At 37.2% G+C, this 12,169-nt stretch overlaps 1 protein-coding gene across 1 annotated transcript in view; it reads left to right on the forward strand.

Moving 5' to 3' along the window:
• LOC135570237 (E3 ubiquitin-protein ligase RBBP6-like) overlaps positions 1–12,169 on the forward strand; it is an 85,298-nt gene that overhangs the window by 17,434 nt on the left and 55,695 nt on the right. The window contains exons 4-6 of the mRNA XM_065016347.1: positions 637–681; positions 6,487–6,575; positions 7,829–7,925. Of these exons, the coding sequence (XP_064872419.1) occupies positions 637–681; positions 6,487–6,575; positions 7,829–7,925 (231 nt within the window). The remainder of the gene's footprint in view (positions 1–636; positions 682–6,486; positions 6,576–7,828; positions 7,926–12,169) is intronic.

Here is a 12,169-nt window from a genome sequence, read left to right on the forward strand (position 1 = left end):
AAGAAGCAAGTCACACCGGGTGTTAGCATGTTGCTAACACCTATACAAGAAGCAAGTCACACCGGGTGTTAGCATGTTGCTAACACCTATACAAGAAGCAAGTCACACTGGATGTTAGCATGTTGCTAACACCTATACAAGAAGCAAGTCACACCGGATGTTAGCATGTTGCTAACACCTATACAAGAAGCAAGTCACACCGGATGTTAGCATGTTGCTAACACCTATACAAGAAGCAAGTCACACCGGATTTAATGTCACTAAGACTTTTTTGGGATGTTTTCTGAAATGAACTGGTCCCTTTTTTGTAAATTATTCATTTGTTCTGAAGGTAAAAAATAAATAAAAATGATTAAGTTGTTTGGGGACTTTTTCATTTCTAATGGTCCTTTTCATGTCTCATTACCAGAGACTGAGGGCCTGTCTCTGTCTCCTAGGTAACCAGGAGAGACTGAGGGCCTGTCTCTGCTGACGTGTGTTTATTATGGCAATGTCTGTTCCAGAGTTTCATAACTGACTATTTAATACCATCAACACGGTTTTGACAGTAGATATCTAGCTCGTGTGTGTGTGTGTGTGTGTGTGTGTGTGTGTGTGTGTGTGATGGAGCAGTAATCTGATTTTTGTCTCAAACAGATTGATGATCATGCTTCATCTATATCACTGGCCCAACTTTCAAAGGTAAACTATATATTCTCTCCTCTTCACCCTACTTCTGTTCTCTCCTTCTCTCTTCTCTCCTTCTCTCTCCTTCTCTCTCCTTCTCTCATCCCCTCTTCTATCCTCTTCTCTCCTTCCCTTCTCTCCTTCTCTTCTCTCCTTCTCTCTCCTTCTCTCCTCTCTCTCCTTCTCTCTCCTTCTCTCTCCTTCTCTCTCCTTCTCTCTCCTTCTCTCTCCTTCTCTCTCCTTCTCTCTCCTTCTCTCCTCTTCTCTCCTCCCCTCTTCTATCCTCTTCTCTTCTCTCCTTCCCTTCTCTCCTCTTCACCCTACTTCTGTTCTCTCCTTCTCTCTTCTATCCTCTCTCCTTCTTCTCTTCTCTCCTCTTCTCTCCTTCCCTTCTCTCCTTCTTCTCTCCTCTTCTCTCCTTCTTCTCTCCTCTTCTCTCCTTCCCTTCTCTCCTTCTTCTCTCCTTCTCTCCTTCCCTTCTCTCCTTCCCTTCTCTCCTTCTTCTCTCCTTCTTCTCTCCTTCTTCTCTCCTTCTTCTCTCCTTCTTCTCTCCTTCCCTTCTCTCCTTCTTCTCTCCTTCTCTCCTCTTCTCTTAAAACAGTTAAGTTGGATTGAAACTAAGTGAAAAAAAAAAACTGTTTTCAAAAAGTGATGTTGACTGACTTGGTTGTAATGATCTTAATTGGTGGTTTTGATGTGATTTGTTTACTGTCCCTGGTCATGTAAAGAGATTTCTCTCTGTGTCTTTTTAGTCTGAAGGAGACGTACACTTGCTGCTGCTTACACTCGTACGGTACACACACACACACACACACACACACACACACACACACACACACACTTGTACGTTACACACACACTCGTACGGTACACACACACACACACACACACTTGTACGTTACCCCACACACACACACACACACACACACACACACACTTGTACGTTACCCACACACTTGTACGTTACCCACACACTCGTACGGTACCCACACACTCGTACGGTACACACACACACACTCGTTCGTTACACACACACACTCGTTCGTTTTACACACACACACTCGTTCGTTACACACACACACTCGTTCGTTACACACACACACTCGTACGTTACACACACACACACACACTCGTTCGTTACACACACACACACACACTCGTCCCCAAACACGCATCCTGAAGAATGAAGCGTTCGCCTCATTTTTTTCCCCTTCTCTCTCTAAATGAAGACTCAACAGGTTGTGTTTTTAATTTTTGCTCATACATGACCCTTCACCCCTAGGACACTAATTTATAAACAAACCTGTTATCAATCTTGATTTCAAAACTTATTGAAGCCATGTAACAATTTGATTTTGTTATTGTTCGTTATATATATATATTTATTTATATTATATATATTTATTTATATTATATATATTTATTTATATTTATTTATATATATTTATTTATATTATATATATTTATTTATATTATATATATTTATTTATATTTATTTATATTTATTTATATTTATTTATATTATATATATTTATTTATATTATATATATTTATTTATATTTATTTATATTTATTTATATTTATTTATATTATATATATTTATTTATATTATATATATTTATTTATATTATATATATTTATTTATATTATATATATTTATTTATATATATTTATATTTATTTATTTATATTTATTTATATTTATTTATTTATATTATATATATTTATTTATATTATATATATTTATTTATATTTATTTATATTATATATATTTATTTATATTATATATATTTATTTATATTTATTTATATTATATATATTTATTTATTTATATATATTTATTTATATTATATATATTTATTTATATTTATTTATATTTATTTATATTTATTTATTTATATTATATATATTTATTTATATTTATTTATATTTATTTATATTTATTTATATTATATATATTTATTTATATTATATATATTTATTTATATTTATTTATATTTATTTATATTTATTTATATTATATATATTTATTATATTATATATATTTATTTATATTATATATATTTATTTATATATATTTATTTATATTTATTTATATTTATTTATATTTATTTATTTATATTATATATATTTATTTATATTTATTTATATTTATTTATATATTTATTTATATTATATATATTTATTTATATTATATATATTTATTTATATTTATTTATATTATATATATTTATTTATTTATATATATTTATTTATTTATATATATTTATTTATATTTATTTATATTTATTTATATTTATTTATTTATATTATATATATTTATTTATATTATATATATTTATTTATATTATATATATTTATTTATATTATATATATTTATTTATATTATATATATTTATTTATATATATTTATTTATATTTATTTATATTTATTTATTTATATTATATATATTTATTTATATTTATTTATATTATATATATTTATTTATATTTATTTATATTTATTTATATTTATTTATTTATATTATATATATTTATTTATATTTATTTATATTATATATATTTATTTATATTATATATATTTATATATATTTATTTATATTTATTTATATTTATTTATTTATATTATATATATTTATTTATATTTATTTATATTTATTTATATTTATTTATTTATATTATATATATTTATTTATATTATATTATATATATTTATATTATATATATTTATTTATATATATTTATATTATATTATATATATTTATTTATATTATATATATTTATTTATATTATATTATATATATTTATTTATATATATTATATTTATATTATATATATTTATTTATATTATATTATATTTATTTATATATATTTATATTATATTATATATATTTATTTATATTATATTTATATTATTTATATATATTTATTTATATTATATTTATATTATATTATATATATTTATTTATATATATTTATATTATATATTTATATATATATTTATATTATATATATTTATTTATATATATTTATATTATATATATATATTTATATATATTATATTTATATTATATATATTTATTTATATTTATTTTATTTATTTATATATTATATTTATTTATATTATATTATTTATTTATATTATATATTATATTTATTTATATATATTATATTTATATTATATATATTTATTTATATTATATTTATATATTTATTTATATTATTATATTTATTTATATTTATTTATATTATATATATTTATTTATATTATATATATTTATTTATATTATATATATATATTTATTTATATATATTATATTTATATTATATATATTTATTTATATTATATTATATATATTTATTTATATATATTTATATTATATTATATATATTTATTTATATATATTTATATTATATATTTATATATTTATTTATATTATATATATTTATTTATATTATATATATTTATATATATTATATATATTTATTTATATTATATTATATATATATATTTATATATATATATATTTATACCCTGTGACGTTCAACCAGAGAACAGCATTTACTGCTTTTAATGGTGTTAACAGGCTTGTAATGACAGTGAGCTGTTATAAGGACTGTGTTTTGATTGGGTAGCTGGAATGTGGGAGTGTGAATGTTTTATCCAATAAAACTTGGCAAACTTCTCTTAGACCTCTGACCATTTATGTGTGTAGCTGTGATTGGGTAGCTGGAATGTGGGAGTATGAATGTTTTATCCAATGAAACGTCTCTTAGACCTCTGACCATTTATGTGTGTAGCTGTGATTGGGTAGCTGGAATGTGGGAGTATGAATGTTTTATCCAATGAAACGTCTCTTAGACCTCTGACCATTTATGTGTGTAGCTGTGATTGGGTAGCTGGAATGTGGGAGTAGAATGTTTTATCCAATAAAACGTCTCTTAGACACCTGACCATTTATGCGTGTAGCTGTGATTGGGTAGCTGGAATGTGGGAGTGTGAATGTTTTATCCAATAAAACGTCTCTTAGACACCTGACCATTTATGCGTGTAGCTGTGATTGGGTAGCTGGAATGTGGGAGTGTGAATGTTTTATCCAATGAAACGTCTCTTAGACCTCTGACCATTTATGCGTGTAGCTGTGATTGGGTAGCTGGAATGTGGGAGTGTGAATGTTTTATCCAATAAAACGTCTCTTAGACACCTGACCATTTATGCGTGTAGCTGTGATTGGGTAGCTGGAATGTGGGAGTATGAATGTTTTATCCAATAAAACGTCTCTTAGACGAAGGATAATATTTTTCTCCCCCAGTGGATTTACACTTCCTGTCCTTTTTTTTAGTAAAGTCGATTCAAGTGAATCTGGTAGATTAGTATTTTCTCGTGAGAAATAAGTTGCGTCAGCAATGTTTTTTCAGACCAGAGTCAAACTTAGCAGACCGACTAGGTTAGACAGATTTAACAGGACCTAACAGACTGACTAGGTTAGACACAGATCTAACAGACTGACTAGGTTAGACACAGACCTAACAGACTGACTAGGTTAGACACAGATCTAACAGACTGACTAGGTTAGACACAGATCTATCAGACTGACTAGGTTAGACACAGACTGACTAGGTTAGACACAGATCTAACAGACTGACTAGGTTAGACACAGACCTATCAGACTGACTAGGTTAGACACAGATCTAACAGACTGACTAGGTTAGACACAGATCTAACAGACTGACTAGGTTAGACACAGATCTAACAGACTGACTAGGTTAGACACAGACCTATCAGACTGACTAGGTTAGACACAGACCTAACAGACTGACTAGGTTAGACAGACTGACTAGGTTAGACACAGACCTAACAGACTGACTAGGTTGGACACAGACCTAACAGACTGACTAGGTTAGACACAGATCTAACAGACTGACTAGGTTAGACACAGATCTAACAGACTGACTATGTTAGACACAGATCTAACAGACTGACTAGGTTAGACACAGATCTAACAGACTGACTAGGTTAGACACAGACCTAACAGACTGACTAGGTTAGACACAGATCTATCAGACTGACTAGGTTAGACACAGACTGACTAGGTTAGACACAGATCTATCATACTGACTAGGTTAGACACAGACTGACTAGGTTAGACACAGACTGACTAGGTTAGACACAGACTGACTAGGTTAGACACAGACTGACTAGGTTAGACACAGACTGACTAGGTTAGACACAGGCTGACTAGGTTAGACAGACTGACTAGGTTAGACAGACTGACTAGGTTAGACACAGACTGACTAGGTTAGACACAGACTGACTAGGTTAGACACAGACTGACTAGGTTAGACACAGACTGACTAGGTTAGACACAGATCTATCAGACTGACTAGGTTAGACACAGACCTAACAGACTGACTAGGTTAGACAGACTGACTAGGTTAGACAGATCTATCAGACTGACTAGGTTAGACACAGATCTATCAGACTGACTAGGTTAGACACAGACTGACTAGGTTAGACACAGATCTAACAGACTGACTAGGTTAGACACAGACTGACTAGGTTAGACACAGACCTAACAGACTGACTAGGTTAGACACAGACCTAACAGACTGACTAGGTTAGACACAGATCTATCAGACTGACTAGGTTAGACACAGATCTATCATGTCTGTCTGTCTGTCTGTCCTCTTTGACCCCTATGACTATCTAACGATGTCATATCCTGGTGACCCCTGGTCTCTATCTAACTATGTCATATATCCTGGTGACCCCTGGTCTCTATCTAACTATGTCATATATCCTGGTGGTTTCTGGGAACAGACGGCGAACCTGGCAGAGGCCAACGCATCGGAGGACGACAAGATCAGAGCCATGATGTCACAGTCCAATCACGACTACGACCCCATACAGTGAGTATTACCACACACAGTCCAACCACAACTACGACCCAGCTCTATCCTGTAACTGAACCAATAGAAGATGTAACAGCAGCTCTATCCTGTAACTGAACCAGGATGTAACAGCAGCTCTATCCTGTAACTGAACCGGGATGTAACAGCAGCTCTATCCTGTAACTGAACCAGGATGTAACAGCAGCTCTATCCTGTAACTGAACCGGTAGAGGATGTAACAGCAGCTCTATCCTGTAACTGAACCAGGATGTAACAGCAGCTCTATCCTGTAACTGAACCAGGATGTAACAGCAGCTCTATCCTGTAACTGAACCAGGATGTAACAGCAGCTCTATCCTGTAACTGAACCAGGATGTAACAGCAGCTCTATCCTGTAACTGAACCAGGATGTAACAGCAGCTCTATCCTGTAACTGAACTGGTAGAGGATGTAACAGCAGCTCTATCCTGTAACTGAACCGGTAGAGGATGTAACAGCAGCTCTATCCTGTAACTGAACCAATAGAGGATGTAACAGCAGCTCTATCCTGTAACTGAACCAGGATGTAACAGCAGCTCTATCCTGTAACTGAACCGGTAGAGGATGTAACAGCAGCTCTATCCTGTAACTGAACCGGTAGAGGATGTAACAGCAGCTCTATCCTGTAACTGAACCGGTAGAGGATGTAACAGCAGCTCTATCCTGTAACTGAACCAATAGAGGATGTAACAGCAGCTCTATCCTGTAACTGAACCGGTAGAGGATGTAACAGCAGCTCTATCCTGTAACTGAACCAATAGAGGATGTAACAGCAGCTCTATCCTGTAACTGAACCGGGATGTAACAGCAGCTCTATCCTGTAACTGAACCGGTAGAGGATGTAACAGCAGCTCTATCCTGTAACTGAACCAATAGAGGATGTAACAGCAGCTCTATCCTGTAACTGAACCAATAGAGGATGTAACAGCAGCTCTATCCTGTAACTGAACCGGGATGTAACAGCAGCTCTATCCTGTAACTGAACTGGTAGAGGATGTAACAGCAGCTCTATCCTGTAACTGAACCAGGAAGTAACAGCAGCTCTATCCTGTAACTGAACCAGGATGTAACAGCAGCTCTATCCTGTAACTGAACCGGTAGAGGATGTAACAGCAGCTCTATCCTGTGTTAATGTTGACACCTGTCTGGACTATCAGTAATGTGTTAATGTTGTGTTAACGTTGGGTTAACGTTGGGTTAACGTTGTGTTAACGTTGTATTCGTGTTATTAGTTATGTGAAGAAGTTGACGGGTCCCCCTCCAGCCAACTACACCTGTTATCGCTGTGGCAAGAACGGACATCACATCAGGAACTGTCCTACTAACGGGGTAAGACATCACATCAGGAACTGTCCTACTAACTGGGTAAGACATCACATCAGGAACTGTCCTACTAACGGGGTAAGACATCACATCAGGAACTGTCCTACTAACGGGGTAAGACATCAGGAACTGTCCTACTAACGGGGTAAGACATCACATCAGGAACTGTCCTACTAACGGGGTAAGACATCAGGAACTGTCCTACTAACTGGGTAAGGCATCACATCAGGAACTGTCCTACTAACGGGGTAAGACATCACATCAGGAACTGTCCTACTAACGGGGTAAGACATCACATCAGGAACTGTCCTACTAACGGGTAAGACAACACATCAGGAACTGTCCTACTAACGGGTAAGACATCACATCAGGAACTGTCCTACTAACGGGTAGACATCAGGAACTGTCCTACTAACGGGGTAAGACATCACATCAGGAACTGTCCTACTAACGGGGTAAGACAACACATCAGGACCTGTCCTACTAACGGGGTAAGAAAACACATCAGGAACTGTCCTACTGGGGTAAGACATCACATCAGGAACTGTCCTACTGGGGTAAGACATCACATCAGGAACTGTCCTACTGGGGTAAGACATCACATCAGGAACTGTCCTACTGGGGTAAGACATCACATCAGGAACTGTCCTACTAACGGGTAAGACACACATCAGGAACTGTCCTACTAACGGGGTAAGACATCAGGAACTGTCCTACTAACGGGTAAGACATCAGGAAGACATCAGCATCAGGAACTGTCCTACTAACGGGTAAGACATCACATCAGGAACTGTCCTACTAACGGGGTAAGACATCACATCAGGAACTGTCCTACTAACGGGGTAAGACAACACATCAGGAACTGTCCTACTAACGGGGTAAGACATCACATCAGGAACTGTCCTACTAACGGGGTAAGACATCAGGAACTGTCCTACTAACGGGGTAAGACATCACATCAGGAACTGTCCTAATAACGGGGTAAGACAACACATCAGGAACTGTCCTACTGGGGTAAGACATCACATCAGGAACTGTCCTACTGGGGTAAGACATCACATCAGGAACTGTCCTACTAACGGGGTAAGACATCACATCAGGAACTGTCCTACTAACGGGGTAAGACATCACATCAGGAACTGTCCTACTAACGGGGTAAGACATCACATCAGGAACTGTCCTACTGGGGTAAGACATCACATCAGGAACTGTCCTACTGGGGTAAGACATCACATCAGGAACTGTCCTACTAACGGGTAAGACATCACATCAGGAACTGTCCTACTAACGGGTAAGACGACACATCAGGAACTGTCCTACTAACGGGGTAAGACATCAGGAACTGTCCTACTAACGGGGTAAGACATCAGGAACTGTCCTACTAACGGGGTAAGACATCACATCAGGAACTGTCCTACTAACGGGGTAAGACATCACATCAGGAACTGTCCTACTAACGGGGTAAGACATCACATCAGGAACTGTCCTACTAACGGGGTAAGACAACACATCAGGAACTGTCCTACTAACGGGGTAAGACATCAGGAACTGTCCTACTAACGGGGTAAGACATCACATCAGGAACTGTCCTACTAACGGGGTAAGACATCGGGGTAAGACATCACATCAGGAACTGTCCTACTAACGGGTAAGACATCACATCAGGAACTGTCCTACTAACGGGGTAAGACATCACATCAGGAACTGTCCTACTAACGGGGTAAGACATCACATCAGGAACTGTCCTACTAACGGGGTAAGACAACACATCAGGAACTGTCCTACTAACGGGGTAAGACATCACATCAGGAACTGTCCTACTAACGGGGTAAGACATCAGGAACTGTCCTACTAACGGGGTAAGACATCACATCAGGAACTGTCCTACTAACGGGGTAAGACAACACATCAGGAACTGTCCTACTAACGGGGTAAGACAACACATCAGGAACTGTCCTACTGGGGTAAGACATCACATCAGGAACTGTCCTACTGGGGTAAGACATCACATCAGGAACTGTCCTACTAACGGGGTAAGACATCACATCAGGAACTGTCCTACTAACGGGGTAAGACATCACATCAGGAACTGTCCTACTAACGGGGTAAGACATCACATCAGGAACTGTCCTACTGGGGTAACATCAGGAACTGTCCTACTGGGGTAAGACATCACATCAGGAACTGTCCTACTAACGGGGTAAGACATCACATCAGGAACTGTCCTACTAACGGGGTAAGACGACACATCAGGAACTGTCCTACTAACGGGGTAAGACATCAGGAACTGTCCTACTAACGGGGTAAGACATCAGGAACTGTCCTACTAACGGGGTAAGACATCACATCAGGAACTGTCCTACTAACGGGGTAAGACATCACATCAGGAACTGTCCTACTAACGGGGTAAGACAACACATCAGGAACTGTCCTACTAACGGGGTAAGACATCAGGAACTGTCCTACTAACGGGGTAAGACATCACATCAGGAACTGTCCTACTAACGGGGTCAGACAACACATCAGGAACTGTCCTACTAACGGGGTAAGACATCACATCAGGAACTGTCCTACTAACGGGGTAAGACATCACATCAGGAACTGTCCTACTAACGGGGTAAGACATCACATCAGGAACTGTCCTACTGGGGTAAGACATCACATCAGGAACTGTCCTACTGGGGTAAGACATCACATCAGGAACTGTCCTACTAACGGGGTAAGACATCACATCAGGAACTGTCCTACTAACGGGGTAAGACGACACATCAGGAACTGTCCTACTAACGGGGTAAGACATCAGGAACTGTCCTACTAACGGGGTAAGACATCAGGAACTGTCCTACTAACGGGGTAAGACATCACATCAGGAACTGTCCTACTAACGGGGTAAGACATCACATCAGGAACTGTCCTACTAACGGGGTAAGACATCACATCAGGAACTGTCCTACTAACGGGGTAAGACAACACATCAGGAACTGTCCTACTAACGGGGTAAGACATCAGGAACTGTCCTACTAACGGGGTAAGACATCACATCAGGAACTGTCCTACTAACGGGGTCAGACAACACATCAGGAACTGTCCTACTAACGGGGTAAGACATCACATCAGGAACTGTCCTACTGGGGTAAGACATCACATCAGGAACTGTCCTACTGGGGTAAGACATCACATCAGGAACTGTCCTACTAACGGGGTAAGACATCACATCAGGAACTGTCCTACTAACGGGGTAAGACATCACATCAGGAACTGTCCTACTAACGGGGTAAGACATCACATCAGGAACTGTCCTACTGGGGTAAGACATCACATCAGGAACTGTCCTACTGGGGTAAGACATCACATCAGGAACTGTCCTACTAACGGGGTAAGACATCACATCAGGAACTGTCCTACTAACGGGGTAAGACGACACATCAGGAACTGTCCTACTAACGGGGTAAGACATCAGGAACTGTCCTACTAACGGGGTAAGACATCAGGAACTGTCCTACTAACGGGGTAAGACATCACATCAGGAACTGTCCTACTAACGGGTAAGACATCACATCAGGAACTGTCCTACTAACGGGTAAGACATCACATCAGGAACTGTCCTACTAACGGGGTAAGACAACACATCAGGAACTGTCCTACTAACGGGGTAAGACATCAGGAACTGTCCTACTAACGGGGTAAGACATCACATCAGGAACTGTCCTACTAACGGGGTAAGACATCACATCAGGAACTGTCCTACTAACGGGGTAAGACATCACATCAGGAACTGTCCTACTAACGGGGTAAGACATCACATCAGGAACTGTCCTACTAACGGGGTAAGACATCACATCAGGAACTGTCCTACTAACGGGGTAAGACAACACATCAGGAACTGTCCTACTAACGGGGTAAGACATCACATCAGGAACTGTCCTACTAACGGGGTAAGACATCAGGAACTGTCCTACTAACGGGGTAAGACATCACATCAGGAACTGTCCTACTAACGGGGTAAGACAACACATCAGGAACTGTCCTACTAACGGGGTAAGACAACACATCAGGAACTGTCCTACTAAGACATCACATCAGGGTCCTACTAAGACATCACATCAGGAACTGGTAAGACATCACATCAGGAACTGTCCTACTAACGGGGTAAGACATCACATCAGGAACTGTCCTACTAACGGGGTAAGACATCACATCAGGAACTGTCCTACTGGGGTAAGACATCACATCAGGAACTGTCCTACTGG

This window comes from Oncorhynchus nerka, unplaced genomic scaffold, assembly GCF_034236695.1.
Source record: "Oncorhynchus nerka isolate Pitt River unplaced genomic scaffold, Oner_Uvic_2.0 unplaced_scaffold_1007, whole genome shotgun sequence".
In the NCBI taxonomy this organism is placed as follows: domain Eukaryota; kingdom Metazoa; phylum Chordata; class Actinopteri; order Salmoniformes; family Salmonidae; genus Oncorhynchus; species Oncorhynchus nerka.